At 35.8% G+C, this 19,676-nt stretch overlaps 1 protein-coding gene across 1 annotated transcript in view; it reads left to right on the top strand.

The window, feature by feature from the left end:
• CNTLN (centlein) overlaps nucleotides 1-19,676 on the top strand; it is a 208,194-nt gene that overhangs the window by 67,661 nt on the left and 120,857 nt on the right. The window contains exons 7-8 of the mRNA XM_086629919.1: nucleotides 5,235-5,397; nucleotides 15,044-15,235. Of these exons, the coding sequence (XP_086486045.1) occupies nucleotides 5,235-5,397; nucleotides 15,044-15,235 (355 nt within the window). The remainder of the gene's footprint in view (nucleotides 1-5,234; nucleotides 5,398-15,043; nucleotides 15,236-19,676) is intronic.

Below are 19,676 nucleotides of genomic sequence, written 5' to 3'. Positions count from 1 at the left end.
GAATGGACATGCCGCAACCTCTCTGGGTAGCCTGTTCCAGTGTTTGACCACTCTTACAGGTTAAAAACATTTTTCTTGTGTTTAACTGGAATTTCATGTGTATTTTGTTTGTGCCAATTGCCTCTTTTCCTGCGACTGGGCACTGCTGAGAGGAGTCAGCCTACATCTTCTTTATAGACTCTCATCAAGTATTTATACATGTTGATAATATCCTCCTGAGCTTTCTCTTCTCCAGGCTCAACAGTCTCTCTATCCATGGCAGATGCTCTAATCCTTTCATTACCTTCATGATCCTTCACTGTACTTACTCCAATGTCCCTCTTGTACTGGAGAGCCCAGAACTGGAGACAGCACCGAGGTGTGTCTTACAGCATCTGAATAGAGGGGAAGGATTCCTTCCCTCTCCCTGCTGGCAACACTCTTCTCAGTGCGGCTCAGGATGTCATGGGCCTTTGCCACAAGGGCACTTGACTGGCTCATGGTCAACCTGGTGTTCACTGGTATCCCCAGGGCATTTTCTGACAAGCTGCGTTCTAGCTAATCAGCCCCCAGCCTGTGCTAGTCCGTGGGGTTATTACTCCCCAGGGGCAGTGATTTGTGTTTCGCCTTGTTGAACTTCGTGAGGTTCCTGGCAGCCCATTTGTCCAGCCTGTTGAGGTCCTTCTGAATGGCAGAACAAAAATCTGATGAAACAACCACTGCCACCAGTTTTCTGTCCTCAGCAAACTTGCTGTGGTGTACTCTGTCCCATTGTCCAGGTTGTTAATGGAGGTGTTAAAAAGTACTGGCCCCAGTGTTAGCCACTGAGATACTCCAATAGTGCCTGGCCTTCAACTGGACTTTGTGCCACTGATCACAGCTCTTTAGGCCCAGTAGTTCAGCTAGGTTCAAGTGCACCTTACTGCCCACTCACCTATCCTGTACCTGATCAGTCCATCTGTGAGCATTTTATGGGAGACAGTGTCAAAAGCCTTACTATAGTCAAGATAACATCCACTGCTCTCTCCTCGTCCACTGAGCTAGTCATTTCAGCAGAGAACGCTGTCAGGTTGGTTGAGCATCATTTCCCCTTCGTAAATTCATGATGATTACTGCCAGTGATCATCTGCTTTATATGGTTCTGCTTTATATGGTCCACCTTCCCAAGGATTGAGGTGAGGCTGACTGCTCTAGTTTCCCAGATCCTGGTTCTCAATCATAGGAGTGCATGCTTTCTTCTAGTCCTCAGGAGCTTGCCTTGATAGCCATGACCTTTCAAAGATTATTGATCCTCTCTCAGCATTCATAGGTGCATCACATAGGTGCACACATGTCCGATGGGCATGTATATGTCCAGTTTGTTTAAATGTTCCTGGATCTGATCCTTCTCCGCTGAAACTGAGTCACAGGGACCTGGGATTACTGGAGGCAAGTGTTACCTGTAAAGACAGAGCTGAAGAAGGCACTGAGGGCTTCGGACTTTTTTATGTCCTTTGCTACCTTTGCTGTTTTCAGCAGTGAGTCCACTTTGTCTCTTGTCTTCATTTTGCTGATGTACTTACAGAAGCTTCTTGTTGCCCTTCATGTCTCTCACCATATTCAACTCCTCACAGATTTTTGGTTCTCCTAACCTCTGTCCCTGCAGGCTCAGACAATGTCTCTAAATTCCTCCTGGTCTCCTGTCCCTGCTTCTACATCTTGTATCCTTCCTTTTACATTTCAGTTTAGTCGTCCTTGTTCAGCCACGCAACGTCCTGCTACGTTTACTTGACTTCTTGTTCATTTAAATGGACCACTGTTGATCTTGGAGGAGGTGTTTCTTGAAAATCAGCCAGCTCTCATGGACCCTTCTTCTCTCCAGGCTGTTATTATGCTGGATTCTTCCAAGTAGGTCCCTGAAAATGTCCAAGTCTGCTTTCCTGAAATGCAGGGTTATGATCCTGCTTTTTGCCTTTCTCCCTCTTCTCAGGATCCTGAACTCCCATCATCTCAAGGTTGCTGCAGACAAGGCTGCCCCTGACCTTAACATTCCTGATCAGTTCTTCATTGTTTGTAAGTATGAGGTCCAGCAATGTGTTTCTCCTCATCAGCCTGTTGATTGCCTGTGGCAAGAAGTTGATCATTGAAACACTCTAGAAACCTCCTGGATTGCTGTGTTGTCCCTCCAGCATATAATGGAGTGATTCCAGTCCCCCATGACGACAAGTGCCTGCAAACATGAATCTTCTCACAGTTTTCTGAAGAGGACTTCATTCTTTCTCCTGATCAGAACTAATCAGCCGGCAGCCACCACGTCATCTGCATTGGTCTGCCACACCTGACCCACACGCTCTCAGCTGTCTCATTGCCCATCCCAAGGCAGAGCTCCATCTTTTTACACTACTCTTTCACGTAAAGGGCAACTTCTTGCCATCCCAGCCTGTCCTTCCTAAAGAGCCTTTATCCATGTATGGCAGCACTCCGGTCATGTGAGTTATTCCACCTTGTCTCCATGATCCCAAAGAGCCCTTCAACTGCAGACAGATCTCCAGCTCCTCCTGTCATCCTTCATGGCGACATACTGTGTGCATTTGAACAGCAACTTCAAATGGGCACCCGGTTGTGCTTATTTCCCAGGAAGACAATCTTAAGAGCTTCCCCAATACTGTTGTCCTGTCAGCACTCCCTTATTTATGTGCGTATGCTTGAGGTGGTCCTCCCTGTGCCTTGTACTGTTAATCACAAGGTCTTTACTGTCCACACCAACCCGTGCCCTTCGCTTGCCAGCCTGGGCCACAGCTCCCTCAGTTGTTACTTGGTCAACATCTCTGTCCCTTGCCGTTCCTAATTAAAAGCTCCCCTCAGTAAGTTGGCCTGTCTGTTATCAAAGATGCTTCATTCTGTTAATTTATTTCTATTGCACCATTGGTACTGAATAATTCCCAGTAAGATTGAGCATCATTTCCTTCTTCCTGTGTAAAAAGGAAATAAAAAAAGGATCCCCTTCTGGAATTACGATGTAAAAATAGTATCTCATTCACTAAAGAGGATAAAAGCAGCTGTAACATACAGCAGTAAGTTAAATACAGTGGTTGCGTATTTCTGTGGCTCAGGAATTTTTCAGATTGCAACTATTTTGGTTTGTATAACTTTTTACTCAAAAAAGAAAAATAAAGCAAGTTAGGATACGTATATGAAGAAATAAAGTTTGATTTTTAATATGTAGAATAATGGAACTGTGACCGAGTTTCCTTACATTTAAAAATCCTTGAACTTAACCTGAGCAAACATGTTAACACGTGTTCTGACTGAGCTGCAGTTCTTGGGTGACTGAAAGGTGTAGCTTCCCACCCCCATCCCCTCCCCTTTATGACTCAAAGTCTGATAAAGTCAACAGAAAAGATTCCTGTTGACCTTAATAAGCTTTGTGGGCAGACCATTGGAGAACACATAATACTGTGCATTCTCAGGTGACAGACACAGATAACTGCATTGATGTTTGCATACAAATTAAAGAGCAGCAATATAGCAGAGTGGCATTGGCAACAGTTACTACCAACATTTCCAACAGTATCTGAGGATTCAACGTTATCCCATGATTTTCCCTTCCACAACAAAATGAAGATCTGATTGGAGAACCTGTGCAAAATTACTATAATCTGGGTTTTACCTGCAGTGCAAGTATGTGTCATTTTCTAGTATATGCTCACAGTCAGGGAAACGAAACAAATGCTTGTTTGGAAGCCCGTTGTACAAGGTGTTGGAAAGTGCTGATGTACCACGGTGTCCTTATTTCTGCTGCTTTGCTTGTGAACAGAGTTAAATGAGTATGTATGAAATACATACTAAAGTTGTACTTTGGTTTTGTTACATAAAGAGTCCTTAATGCACCTCTACCGTTGTTAATTTTGAGGAGCTATGTTACATCTCATAGAGAACAGTAGGACATAAATACTGTTAAGTTAGCATGTCCTAAGGTGTTCTCAACAGGCTCTTTTAAACAGTGCTTTTTTTAGCAACATTAAGTTGTCTGACTGTGGTGTTATGGTACATGTAATTTTAATTTTTATCTAATTATTCAGATGTTGTACCTTTAGTGAATAATCAACGCATTAAGTAGTGGCACAGGTCTTAAGAAATATTTTTTTGAAAGTTCCCTTAAAATAGTTTTTGTCATTCTGCAGTTTCTCGGGAAAACACATGGGTATTGCTGCTTACCTTTTTTTGTGCTAATCTTTGACTGCTCTTCTCCAGCAATGTTATAGAAGTGTAATGATAACTTTGTTGTTATTGATAATTCTGGGCACAGAGAAGTCACAGGTGTGTTGGAGGTCACCAAGAAAATTCTTTGAGGAAGTAAGGAAGATAATGAGTTGGAGTGATAAACTTACATTTCAGTATCTGTATGTAATACTAGTTTGAAATGTGCTTGTAAATTAACTAGAAAATTAAGTAGAAAATATATAAAAAGGGATTAATGGAGTCATCTGAACTATTAACATGTGCTACAGAAAATATTCCAAGTTCTTAATCATTGTTTATGATAAGTAAGAGTTACTGATCTTTGTTTCTGCCTGAATTTATCAGATCTGTCAGCAGTACAGTAAAATTCTCAAGCAGACTGATTATACTAGATCTATCTCATGGTTGTATTACAACACAATTCCTGTTGTTATTTTTACATAGCTTTTATTGTTATGTTATACAATACACACCAAAGTTTACTTACTTTGCTTATGGTTGTAGCAGTGTGCCATACCTGCAGACAAAAAGTAATTTGTCAGCCAGACACACCTTATGCGTCTAGGAAGTAGATGCATTTCAGAAAAAACACTTGCATTATATATACTCTGCAAGTTAAAGAAAACTTTCATTTTTTTGGAGATGATTCTAGTAAAAAAAAAAGATTAAAGTTATTTTACAGTTCATATGTTCTAAATATTTTTCATTTTGACACTTACTGCTAAAGAGTTAACTGAATATTGATTAGAAAGTGTTGATGCAGTAGTGAAAATCCATTTATTTTAGAGCAGTTAGAGCATTAGAGGGAAATTGAAAGGCATTCCATTTTGAAACTTAACTGTTTTGTAGATATTTCACAAAAGTACGTGATAAATATTTTATATGTAACTTCTAGTGTTTATAAGGCAATTGACAGAAAAATAAATGAAAATAGGAAGCTCATTATCTACAATAAAATTATTGGAGCAGAATTGTTTGACGGACGTCATTGTTATTCTTTTTCTTAATTTCTCTTTATTGCTTGTTTTGCACAGGAAGGAGTTACAAGAGCTGCAGAATCTTTACAGACAAAACATTGAACATACAACACAGCAGGCTGAGCTGATAAAGCAGCTTCAGGCTCTCAATACTGATACACAAAAAGTACTGAAAGACCAAGAAGATGCTCACACAGCTGAAACAACATCATATCAAAAAGTATGTAATTCTGCTTTGTGATCACAGGGTTCATTTTAATATCCATCTGTACAATATCAATGGACAGAGTAATCAAAGCACTGGTTAGTATTGCATCCTTTAGATCTCTGGATCCTTACAGTTACCAAAATATGGTTGGCAGAGTAACAGAGTTTATTGCCCTAATTACATTGCAGCATATATGACCCCTTGCTTACATTGAATTGATGAGCCTTAAAAATTAGGATTTATTTGCATTTGAAGAAAAATAGGAGTGAATGTCCGAGCAGATAAATTTCTTTATGTAATTTTGTGTTATTCATGGTTTTCTTCTTTTCCTCTAGTAAAACTTTCAATTACTAAATTCTCCAATTTGCTTTTGGTAATTTAGGAGAAGAAATTCCTTTCACTTGTAAATAATGTTTTTATGTGAATCTCAATCAATTTTACTGGTTTAAGATGCAAAAACTTGCTCTGTCAAAATTAGCTGGATAAATTGTTGCCATAACAGCTTGTAAAATGGGTAAGTAGTGCAAAAATTTTGAACTATATGTACATTTACAGAACAGATTAATATTTTTGTTGAATGCCAGGAAAATGCTAACCTTTAAGAGCTCGCACATGTGCACTATTCAGAATTTTTCCTTTTGAGTGTAACAAATTATATGAATGTGTTTTTCAGTCTGTAAGAAATACAGAATACATGTTTCCTTCCTTTTTAGAAACATTGAGAAGGAAGAAGACACAGAAGTTCTATATATAACTTCGACATACCTTCTACCAATCTTGGAACTGTTCTCAAACTATGTACTGTCAGTGCTTTTTTAAAAAACAGGTGTTTCCCTTTATCATCTTACTTGGAGTATGCAGCTTGTGATAAAATTGTGAAGCTGGGCCTAAGTCAAGCCAGAATCAGTAGTGAGTTTCTAAAGATGTGTTTAGTTAGCATTTTATGGCACATAGTGCCCGACACATTCTTGTGTACTTAACTCTGCACAAGTTTATCATTGACTGCAGTGACAACAGACTTTAAGTCTTTTATTCACTACAGTAGTAGCCCAGGCAACCTACAGGTAGACTTCCATCAAAGTTGTTCAGAACAGGTGCAAGGCAGGGACAGTTCTGCGTATCTGGGGCAAGATGAAGTAAATTACAGATTTTTGTTTTATTAAAAGAAAAAAAAAAAACGAACAAAACAACAAACACCAAAACCCCACCAGAATGCAAGTATCAGGAGTTCCTGTTTCTTTCATTTTTCATTCTCCAGTCTATACTTCTTTAAGTGTTAAATAGATCCTTTGAGTCACTAAAAAAAAAAAAAAAGCAACAAACGAAAAACAGAAGTGAAGATAATGTGAACTCTCTTCATCAGTGTTTGTAAGACAATATTCTTCCAGACTGGTTCTTCAATATATGAAAGAAAACTAAAACTGAGTTTTCGTGAGACTGTTTTAAAGTATAACAAAGCTGTTTAAAAAGGTCACTTTACGTTGTGTAATAGTAATTTGCCAATGTTACTCACTTCAGTTGGTGAAAGTGTTTAACCTGGCCTATGAAAAATAATTTTGCTATCATAAGTTACTTATCTATTATGGAAAATGGATGAGTAAACTTATATAGCTGTAGGGGCAAGCCGCTTCTAAACTGGCCTTGGCTCCAAATTCAGGACTGCTTCAGAAAGCTGGTTCACGACTCTGGGTCTGTCTTAGCAGGAGTTAAGACTTCTGCTTAGCTGATCATACAAGAAGAAAAAGAATAGTATGGTTTTGAAGATAAGCCCTTTATTTTGATAGCTGCCAAATACTTCAATTCACAGATGACCCTAAAATGTGCTGGTTTGAAGGTGTTGAATTCAATATTTTTCCAATAGAGTAGTAAGGTTTGGCTCTTAAACAAGCAAAACCTAACATAAATATTCTGACAAATTGCTATTGTGGAAGTGATAAGCTATCTTTTTGTAAAATACCAAAATATCTAATGATCCCGGGGAAGAAAAAAAGCGTTCTTTTTTGTTGTTGTTGTTTCTGTTTAATAAAAATATGTTTTAAAAAAAGGTAAAAAAAAAAAAGTAAAAGAAAAAATTTATTCCCTGCATCAGAATGGAATGCATCTAATAATGTTTGTGGCAAATTGAGTTGAGAGAACTTTGGAGGGAAAAGGAGTTCCTTTGTCATGACCATCCTGTTCTATACTTCTGATTAGAAGAACTATATAAAATACCCAACTGCAATAGTTTCAAAGTAACATTAATTTTCCAAATCACGAGATGTGCAGTCCTAGTGAAGTCACAGCAGGCCTTTGGAAAACTCAGCATCTATGAAAATAACACAAATGCCTGTTTTTCCCTTCAATAAGAAACGCAAACTATTGCAGACAAATGTGTGTTCTGTTTGTCTTCCATGCATTAATAATATGCAGCCTGCAATGGCTAGATAAGGATGTGTCAGCTATTGCATAGACATATTCACAAAGGAATATTTTACTGCTGCTCTGAATGGCGTTGAGCCTATCAGTGTGTACATCCTATGATATATTGTCCCTTACAGCAAGATCAATGACCTCTCTGTTAGTGGTCAGATAGGCAGTATATGCTACAGCTCAGGCAATGTGGTTGGCTCGCATATTCCAAGTTCATCTTAACAGCCTGCCATTTAGGAAAAACTGCTCTTTCTGCTGATGTTGACATGGAGTACGAAACAGTAGACTGAATAATAGGAAAAACGTTTCTGATAAACCGCGTCAAGGTCATGAACTTGCACTGGGTTATGTGTAAATCCACTGAGGACCACAAATTCTCTTCCAAGTCTAGCTGTAGTGGGCAGCATACGCATCTGAAGATCTGCAATCTGTTTTATCAAGTTGTGTTGACTTGATGTACTTTTTTTTTTTCTTTAAGTACAAATTTTAAAGGTACTGTGTTCTACAATAACTCCTTTACGTTAGAGCATTTATGGAAACAAATTGGTATCTATTTCATATTGCAGCTGTAGTTCTCATTCTCAAGGATAGGGAATATTTTTCTAAAATGTATAGCATCTGTTTTAGTGGTCCCAAATGCTCCAGGGACTTCATTCCTGTGCTGGATTTAATGAGACTCAATAGATTTGTCCTCACCAACAATTTCAAGGTGGAGAGACTTCAATCAATACTAGGGATAATAAGACAAGAAGAGATTCTGAACTCCTTAGCCAGCTTATCACATTTTTCTGAAATTTACAATTTAAGACCTCTGTTTTTATAATGCAGTACTTTCCCTTGATCTAATGTGGCCTTCAGATTCCTTGTTAATCGTACTGATTAAAAATCTCTTAGTAAAAGTCCTTTTAGTGAAGTGGAAATACCGTTATTTGTCATTAAATAGGAAATTGTAATTCATGCCTTGAAACTGAGCTTCTGGAACAACAAATAGAGAATACTGTGGATAGTGGTACAGTACAGGTGTGATGAAGAAAAGCATTGCTCAATATTTAGGTATTTGGCATAAAAAGAAAACACATAAGAGTTGTCAATTACGAGGCATTGCAGAAGTCTGCATCAAGTGCACCAGAAAGTAGATACAAATAAGATAGCGTTAGGTATGTTTTCGAATATTATGTTTAATTTTGTGTCTGCAGTTGCCTTTGCTAGTCCTTCTCATGGTGTCAGTGTGTGGAGATAGTTTGCTTTTATTCAAGCCTGAGAAATTGTAATCAGAATGTCAAGTTACTGGCTTTGCCACCCTGAGGTTAAATTTTACCACTTTCAGTCTTTTTTGTGACTGCAACAACCTTTAAGCATAGTTAAAAATCACGTAAATGTGTTATTTTTATGTAAGCAGCATTAAATTAACAAAATAAAAAAATAAAACCTTATAGATGTATAAATGGTAGTTACAGTGCAGGTTGTCCATCCAACTGAAATGAAAAACATAAGTTCTTTCACACGTGATAAGGACTGAGAGAAACTAACTGTCTGGTCAAATATGCTGAAGCCCAGATCAGTAATAAGCAAATCATCATTTTTGTAGTCCACTTTGTCTGTGAAAGCTAAAAGAAACTCACATCTTTAATAAAGATTATCTCACACTTTAGTTCAAGCTTTGATACGGTTTTCTGTTGTTGGGTAGTGTTAATTAGGTTAGTCTATTCGTGTATACCAGACACCTGTACAGTTGGTCACACACTAGCAAGTAGAATTTGGCATCATATGTGCCCATAGGTGAAAGTTGGAGAAATGCTGGGTAGACTGGTTCTCTCAGGGTAACGTTAAACTCTGCACTCAAGGTGGTGATTCTCATGCTTGGAAAGCCCTGTGCTGGTGTTCTCAGTGTGCTGTAGTTCCTGTGGGTAATAGTGTAGATTGGTATCTGCAGAATGCTTAAGTATTTGGAGAAAAAAAAAAAGAAATAACCTGTAATTCTAAATCTGTCACTGATGTTTGCAAAACATCGTCTTAATGTTTCTGGCAACAATAATGTACTTTTGTACAATATGAGAACTGTAGATGAAAGAAATTATGTAAACTGGTGAGACAGCGAAAGAGGAGTTGTACATCAAGAAAGGAAGAAAAATCTTAAGATTAAGCTGACTTAAATATGTTTTTGAGTAATGCTAATTTTGATCTGAGTTAGAATTATAAGGTCTAAGTATATCTGAATTCTGTGTATAATCAGATTGGTTCCACAATGGAGGATTTTAAACGGTACTGTCTGCAGTATGAATTATTAATGTTTTTCTGCAATGACTTGGACTAGTGTTCTTCACAAGCCTGCTTAATGTTCTCTGACAGTACGCAATACAGAGAGAAGAAATCTGAATGGAGTTTGGTAGCATTTCACAGAGAAGATACTGATAAATACGATCTTTGTGAGGGAAATATGTCAAAATTTTTGTATGTTCAAAAAAGCTATCCACAAACCCGACCATTAGATTGCCATATCAACACAAGGAGTTGCACAAAACTGACTAGATGGATGAATGTGTGAAGGCTACATTCGTGGGGTGGGGAGCAATCAGTCAGGAAACAGGAAATACTGGGTTCATTGAAGTGAAATAACTCATCATTTGAATTTTTGCCGTAACAACACTAATCAAAAAGACTGAAACGTCCCCTTCCTTTATGTTCTCTTCTGTTATTTTTGAGAAGGTATGTAGCTAAAGTTATCTGTTTTACATGGTTTCCAAAACAACAATGGTATTTGCAATTATGTAGTACTATAAAGTTGGGGCAAGCATGTCTTCTCTTTTAGCTTGTCCTAGTGACTCTTGCTTGCTTGTCTGATGTTGCTTGCATCCATTCTGTACTTTGTTTTTGTTTTTGTTTTTATTCTTAACCTCTCACTTGTGTCTGATATTTTTCTCTTGTATTATAGGTAAACTTGATGGTCTCTCATATTAAAAAAATCACTCTACCTCTGCTTTTCTGTTTTAAAACTAAATGCTGTGAATGTGCTCTGTATAGTCTGTCTGGAGTGCCTCTTCAGTTTCACTCTAGAGCTTCTCCAGCTGATTTCTGCCCTTGTTCTTTTCAAATTCTCGTAAACAGCATGATCTTGTAACATGCATTTTTGCAGTGGTGCTGTAATAGTTGTCCTAGACGTAACTTTTTTTCATTTGTGTCACTACTGTATGTTCAGTACTACTGTATGTTGGGGTACATTTACATGAAAATACATTTCATTTTCATACATTTTATTTCATACATATTATTTCCATGAACATTTACAGAAAATATATTTTAGGGTGTGAGCATTTAGATAAAACATTTAATGTGGGAGAGTATTTGTTTTACACCCCGTGTATGTGAACGGCTACTATTGCGTTTTAATGGACGAATCTACCTTAGTGTTAGTTCCTCACAGGAATATACTTTTGAAGGAAATCTCCTGGAGGTCCCAATTCTTGGGTTTTAGCTGATATCAGAGAAAAGTCTGGGAGAGCATTAACTAAATATCTTTGGGATTATGGAACTGGAAATGATTTTGTAATGGAAAATGTTTGATTTGCATTCAGTAAAAGGGAGCTGTCTAAACCTAATTTAAAATAAATCCTGAACACTTGTATAATGTTAGTGTTGGTCATTTGCATCAACTATTTCAGTCTGCAGTTTTTTTCTAGTTGCACTATGATTCTAACTAACTTGCAACACGATAGCATGGGTTAATTATTTAGTTTACTAGATTTCAGTGGCATTCCTCAGCTTTCCTTGGTCTGACCTAACTTGATTTTGCCATCACGCATCTTTATGTCAGTACTTTACCTCACTCCACTGTTACCAGGCTGTTAAATATTTTCTATCACGTGGGCAGGCTTTAGGGTCACATCTTTCGGTTCTCCTGGAAGTCTTAGCTTTGGTCTGGCATTTTTAGGTTACTTGATGACATTAAGCTCACCTATTGTTCTGATGAGGTTTTCTGTTTTAAGTATCTGTTCAAAGATGTAGAGAAAAGTGTTTTCTGGTAAAACCAGTTAAATCAATATAGGAAATTGTAAGGGGAGCTAAGAAATATGTGATACTTTATTTTTTTGTGTAATTCAGCTAAGTTACTCTTCCTTCCTGACTGATAAATAATGCTCTTGTGTCATATAGACTAAATGTATTACAGTGTTCTGATTTCAGATACTTTTAATCTTTCTTTATTTGTTTTTAAGTACTTTAACTGTAATGGTCTGTGCTGCCTGTCAGAGAAAGGACAGCTCTAAGGCATTAGAAAGAGATTCTCAAAATACAATCAGTGCAACAGTTTTTGCAGAGTGTAGTCTTGTGTCACTGGCGGTTGGCCTTTTTTTTTTTTTCCAACTGCTAAATTTTATAAAATGTATAAAGAATTATTTTAAATATTTTCCTTTTTCTTTCTATCTTGTAAACATAAATAATTTTTAATATCTCTTCTTGGGGATTAAACAATTTCCTTTTTAAATCTCATGTCTTCTTGAGGTTCTTGTAAGGTATAACCACTCACTTATATACAGGCAAGATTTCATTCTTTTCTGTGAAGCTTGCTAGTTCTGAGATAAATAATTTACAATGTTTTTGTCTTTCTTTTGAATTTTCTATCCAGTGTTCCATCTCTAGTCCTCTGATTTCCATTTTCTGTCTTGTCTCTCTACACCTGACTTTCTGTGTCTTTATTAATGGTAGACTCACTTCACTGTGTTCTGCGATCTTGTATGTTCTGGAATGTGCTTACTGCAGCGTGGTTAAAAGTTGTACCTCTTCTAAAACAGGGCCAGAAATGATCAGAAAATCCCAAAATAATCCCATATAAACATTAAGGATGTATTTAATCCACAAAACAGTGCATGGCTGTACATGAAAATATAGGGAGCACAACAGAAATTTGGAGCCTGTTTTAGTGGTCTGTGGACAGTACATAAAAATATTTCTTTTCACACAGGTAATTTTAATTTTAAAATTTCCTGATGTTAAATACCTTAAAAAAATAAGAATCTGAGTCCAATAAACTAGTAGTAGCTGTTGGTTAAAAAAAACGTATAAACCGTATGAAAAACATATAATATTTTTTGCACATTGCTTTCAGCTAGTTTTATACTTGAAATATATTTGGTTTGTTATCACTGTGTCCAAAGCAGGAAAGGTTGGAAAAGTTTATGGAAGTAAAAAGACATGCCATTTGTCTTGTCTTGACAAACGCTGACTACCAAAAATACCTATTAGCTACATTAGGGGATGTGGCTGCCAGCTAGAAAAAAGCATCATATTTTTGATGTTCTCCATTCATCTTACTAGGATGTTACCTTTCAGATACTATAATTACGACCACTTAAGTGCTGGTAGTCATAAAACCAGCAAATTGTCATACCAGTATGATCTAGCTAATGAGCTTATATAGTTATGGCTAGAAGTAACTGTGTCTTGATATTCCATTTGTTTGGAAGGACATTATCTGAAAAAGCATGTTTTTGGTAAATGAACTCTTTATTTGCCTGTGAAATACTTACTGATTTTCATAAGAAATTGACTAATCTTGTACTTACATTTCTAGAGATGATGTAAACTTTCTTAAATATGTAACAAAAATTCAGTAGGCACAGAAATTTCAATGTAAAATTTTAATTTTTAAGACTGTTATTTGAAATATCAGTCTATCTGGACTTTGAATTAATTTTGCCTTAGAGATTTGATCACTGATCTGCTTTAGAAATAGGCAAGAAGTAATTTACTTTATCCTGAGTGGGTTTTGAGAGCCCATGGGAGCAGAAAATAATAGGAAGAAAGAAAGGAAGGGAGATTATTATTTTGGAATTTCTCACAAAGTGGACCATTTTCAAATCTAAAAGTTGTGATTTTTTTTTCAAAGGCTTTAACTTCTAAGTAATGAAAGCAGACGAAAGGGGGAAAGAAGTGTACCATTTAAGTAAAGCTGACAAGACAAAGGGTAAAATGGAGAGTAAAATAATGTTTTTTACAAGTAAAATGACTTGTGTCAGTTCCTTGTACTTCTGAACATTATTGATAGATTTGGAAATTCTGATTTTCATATTTAATTCGTTTCTTATGGATGGAATGGCAGAAATGGATTTTCCAAAGAAAACTGTCAGCTGCAGAAGCACATGCCTTCTACAGATTATTTTATGGTAGAATAAATACTTGGAGGGAATATTGTTTATTTTGAGAAAAAAGGACAATCTAAGAAATGAAGGACTGACATGATGAGAGAGAGGAACGTATGCTTAGGTAGTAAAGCTGTAGAGTCATGTATTTCAGAATCTGTACTGTTGTTTATTCAAATACAGGTTTATTTTTCAAACTGGTTTTTATATTTTTTAATAAAAAGCTGATTTTGTTTTAAACAGTTTTCAGATGTTTGTATTGAAAAAGAAGGGTAAAAAAGGAGGTATGGGATGGTTAAGTTCTCTTATTCATGCAAAATAAATTCTCTTTGTCTGTTACATGGCACATACTGCTAGTTATTACTTAAGTGTAGTTCTAGACATTCGTTGTATATATCCAATATCTTTTGAAGTGTTTGCAGAATATATACAATATTCTGGTTTTAGCAAAAACAGTTGAGCAAAGCGAGGGATAAGAACTTCTAATATCAAGTCTGGGTTTTATAGTTAATGTCAAAAAAATTCCCACAGAATAATTATTTAAACAACCATTTTATTCTTCATTCAAAATGTAGTGGGCATTAGTGGATTCACTATATTGCTATCGCAGCTATATTTAAAATGTTAGTTTTAAAAGATCAAACTACTCTATAAAAGGCAGGGATGATATTTGGTATTCTCACTCCTTTAATTTCATTCCCAGGACAAGTGTTTTGAGGTTTTTTTGCCTATTCTTAATAAGGGATTTTTTTTTTCTTTTGTATTTTCTGTGTTTTATATAAACTGTTCAAGAAGTAAAATAAATCCTGATTATTAGGTGTCCATTTCTATTCATAAACGCCATAAAAAAGCAACTGAAACTGATAATATTCTAATATAAGATATGTTTTCTGGAAAAATGTCTTTCAAACTCAAAGTTTCTGTGATTGCTACAATCACTGTTTTCAAATATATAGAGCATGACAGGAGGCAGGAGGACAAGAGAATTGTCAAAACATAAAAAAGAGAGGGTGATCGTTGTATTCAAGTTACTTAGATTATACTTTCTCTCCTGTATTTTGATGGCTGTCTGCATTGAAGTTATTTTTAATTCTGTTATTTCTCTCCTCTCATAGCTTTATAACGAATTGACTTTATGTTTTGAAACTGTTAAAACAAGTGAAATTCAACTGCAGCAAAGCTGTGCCTCTCTTCAGGATCAGTTGCTTGGAAAAGATCAAAAGATTTGTCAGTTACAAGAGGAACTTCAGCAGGCTTATGATGCTTTAAATGCAGTACATCGGAATTCTCCAAATTGTGAAGTACAGGTGAGTCTCCACTTCTAGAATAATAAAAGTTACTTCTTCTTGTATTAAATTAAGCCTCTGTACCAGACAGTTTTAAAGGAAATTGCAGGGTTTGGATTTTTTTAAGAAAAACTGTGCAACTATGCAGCTGAAGTAGTGTATCTATTTCTGCTGTTGCTAATAGAATGTATTTCGCAATTAAATCTGTCCTGGAAAAAAAAAAAACAAAAACAAAAACAGAGACATGGTGTCAGTATTCAACAAGACTGTTATTTATATTCTCTAACAAAGACACCAAAAATAAAAATAAAACCAAAGTGATTTTGTTCCTGGAGACAAATTCCTAGGAAAAAAATGGAAATTTCTGCATTTCCTCTGTGCAAATGAAGTCTGTTGGTCCTGATTTATTTCATTGTTCATGACCATGCAACTAAACTTTAGATCATAGGTCTAAAGAAAGTATTATGGTGTGGAGAAATATTTGTCTAAAAATTTCTAAGCTTTGATGCCATTTGGAACTATTATAATAAATCTGTCATTCTCACTAACAGGCCTCCAACTTTACGAGCGTGCCAGATCTTACACGTGTACCTCTGGCATTTTCCAAAGGCCAATTTATGGCTTAAAGTGAATTTGAAAGGCTTTGAAATGATCTACCCACAATGATTTTGTAAACTTTGTTGCTTAGTTCCTTCCATAGGTTTGTCAATGAGATGTGCTTATGCATTTCGGTTTTACTAGCACTTTTTCCCTTGATTAAGCAGAGAAGGAAAAATAGCTAAAATGATAATGTTCTTTAAATGCAAAACTTCACTTAGCCTGGGTAGGTAAGGTAGATCTGTAAATAAGGATTATATTTATGAGGCCAAAGGAGCTTGAATATGAAAAAAAAAGTAGTGTTTAATTCCTCAAAGTTTGTGTAAGTAGTAATCTGCTGTAAACCAGACAAATCATAGAATGTAGTGTCTCCTGGATATGTTCATGATCATCGTTTCAGAGTTAATGTTCCAACTTTATCCAGAGTGTTACTCAAGTGTTTATCACAGGATTCTTAACCTGTATGTTGTGTGGTTTTTAAAGTTCCTCTTAATCTAAGGATTGGATAATTTTGTTTGACAAATGATAAAATATGTTCTTATGTCTTTCTTGTGGAGTGTTTACCTCTTGATACATTCTTGACCTTTTTCTGAGTATTAGAAATAATAGAGGGTTTTTTTTGTTTAGAAGATTTTGGAGGATTTTTTGAAATGTTATAAATACAAAATTAGTCTCAAGCTGTTTCTACTCTAAACACAGCTTTGCATGATGATTTTTGAATGCTCAGACTATATTTGTGAATGTATCATTCTACTTTCATCATCTTGTATTTTTCTAAAGAGTTTTTTGCAGTTTCTTTTGTCACACTATTTGACTTTTTATCATAAAAGCTTTTATTATATCTCTGGAGTATATTTCCTGAAGTTAAGGAGGCCTTTGTTGTCTTTCTTGAGTGATTTTAGAATGCTTTCCTCCATGTACAACACCCATACTGTCTAACCTGGATATTGTGTGACAGCTTATTATACAGTCATGTGGACTTTATTGTACATCCCATGTGGACTTGATGTAAATATTTGGCATTGACTTTCGTCTTTATTTTCCTGAATAGCTTAGTAGTATTAGAAAATTTTGTTACTAAACTAACCTCCTATCTTTCTGTATTTTCCGAACATGTGGGACACCACAGGTGACTCTCTCCCACTGAGTAAACTAAGCATTTATTGCTATTACTTATTTCTCATAATTAAAGCAATTCTTTAACTGTAACATTTTTTCTCCCCTTAAAATACAGCAGTTGTGTATCTTTAAGAGCTCCTAGTGTGGAGCTTTGCTGAAATCCATTTCAGATCAAAGTACGCAGTTTCACTGGGATGAATTTTGTTTACTTCTTGAAAGAACTTTGAGAAATTTGAGGTTAAAAGTAAGACTATTTTAGAAGCTAGTGCCAACCTACAATTTGTGATTCAACTTTATTTCCTTTGGATGTTTTAAATTAATCACATCCAGTGTAGGTGAACGGTTACTATTTCTTCTGTTGATTTATTCTATATCTCCTTCTAGTGGTGCCTGAACTTGCAGTACATTAAACAGTATGCTCCATATAAATTAGGATTCAAATATGAAGCAGCTCTAAATTACTTAATGGTGTACATTGGTGCAAATAATTATTTTCCTATGGCCTTCTGTTGGCTTTCAGCTATGTTTTCATTTGGATCCTGTCTTGGGCACTCTCCCTGTGCCTGGTGTGTTTGAAGGAGTGTACTTGTGATTATTTAGAGAATTGGCTGGGGTTTTAGTGAATGTGGATTCAGTGTGACCTTCTGCAGAAATGTATTGGTTGAACATTTATGTGATCTGTCAGAAGCTCAGTCAGGTGTTTACCAATGCTATTGAAGAAGACATGGTAGGAAGCAAAACCAGACGACTTACGGTAATGAATGTAATATAATAAGCTAAATACAGTGTATGAACCTTCACCTTCCAGTAAATTAATCTTAAACCTGGATACAATGGTACAAATGATTAGTGTTACTGAAGCAGCCTCATAGGGAAGGAAGTGTTTAGACGTGATGTCTGTAGTTGCTAGGTTTGTAGGAGAACCGAGATGTTAAGCACTATGTGCTTAAATACACTTAACATGCTTAATATATTGTTTTGACTGACATTTTTCCATTCTGCTGTAGCAAATGTCCCAAATTTTGTTGACATGTAGTCTTGGTCTGGTTGAAAGGCCAGAGTATGCCTTTAAGGAATGTATCATAATGTTCGTTGTTGGCTGCATGTTGATGGCAGCCAAATTTCCCAGTACCAACTTTATTATCTTGCATTAGCATTAGAAAAGTAATGATTATTGTGTGGTTTCACAGCTGGGGCTTCTGCAGGTGAAAAACATGATGACCTATCATTACGCCTATGACCTGTTAGATAATGAGAATCCTGGTTGGTTGTGAAGTTCTGAAGTTAAACATGATTAAGAGAACCTCCTAACTCATTCTGCTGTCTCTTGACTGCAACATCAGTAGAACAGGATGGATTTGGAATAGAGGCTTAATTAACAGGACACCAAAGCAATCTAGGCACCTACTAGTTTTCCTTTTACCAATTTTTAAATCAGTCCTTCCTAAAAAAAAAGTTAGTTTAAACGAGAATTGTATTTCTGCTGTAAAGTACTGATTTCTTTCGCATCTTCAGATGTGTGCCTTGCTGAAAGTTCATCCTGTGGGACGTGCTTACCGTCTGTCAACAGCACTAATATGTCTTCTTCAGACTTCCACTAGTCAGGAAGATTATATGTCAGTGTTGCATATGTTATCTCATACTTTTTCCTGGATTTGAACATTTTTTTGCTGTTGAAATTACATTGTAGTCAAGCAAAAATGTGTTTTATGTTATTTGCTTTATTAGCAAGAATATCTCAGTTTTCTTTCATTAAGAGTAAAATATGCCTTTTTTTAATGTTGTGATCTTATTCTGGTCAGTGTGGCACTTGTGTTGGTGAGGGCAAACCTTTGGTTGACTTTATTTTGACTATTCTGATGTGTGATGAAGAATTTGAATCTGCTTTAGGCTAAACTTCTGTTTACGTCATAGTATGTGTGCATTCATCAGCTCTCACATGCCTTTTCTCTGATCAGAGACATCAGTCATCTTTGAATTTGGAAGACTTTTTAGTTAGATCTGTGCTCATGCTACACAGCAAGAAAGAACAGAACAAAAACATTTTAAATAGTTTTCAAAACATAAGCCTGTGGAATTTGATTGATTTCACCTATTGTAATTGTTGTTTGGGTTCTGTTTCATTACTGGTGCTAATTTTTAGCTCTGAGATATATACCATACATTGAGTCATGTGGTTAGTATACCATAACTATTACCCATGTGAACAGTAAATATTTAAATAAGTTTATTGAACGAAGGCAGTCATTTCTGTCTTGACTCCTACTTTTCATATGTGTGCAGACATCAAAGACAGTAATAAGAGATACTTGATCAAAGAATAGTAATTTACAGACATTTAAATGTTTTTGCTTGTAACTAGCATCTGACAGGTATGTGCATTCTATCTAATACAGAATTTACTTGCACTTTTATAATAGTATCTTAGTTTCTCATTACGAAGATTTTAAAAACAGTCGGAATTGAAAATACCAGTAAAACAATGAAAGAAATTGCCCACAGGTGTAACTTGAGCTTATTAGGAAAAAAAATGCTGAATTGTAACTAAAATAAAAATCTGAGTTTAGAAAGATTTATATGAGAAATATGTAACTAAAAAGTTTCAAGAAAAACCACATCCATTGTTACCATGCAAAAATCCTTCAAGTCTTATTATGAGAATGTGAGTTGACTGGTTTTCTAACATCAGTACTTTGGTGATTTCCATTTATTAAGCTTATATAGTTCATTCTTTAAAATACTGATT

Source organism: Tauraco erythrolophus, chromosome Z, assembly GCF_009769465.1.
Source record: "Tauraco erythrolophus isolate bTauEry1 chromosome Z, bTauEry1.pri, whole genome shotgun sequence".
In the NCBI taxonomy this organism is placed as follows: Eukaryota; Metazoa; Chordata; class Aves; order Musophagiformes; family Musophagidae; genus Tauraco; species Tauraco erythrolophus.
The sequence above is the reverse complement of the archived record's forward strand: the minus strand, read 5'-3'. Positions and strand labels throughout refer to the sequence as shown.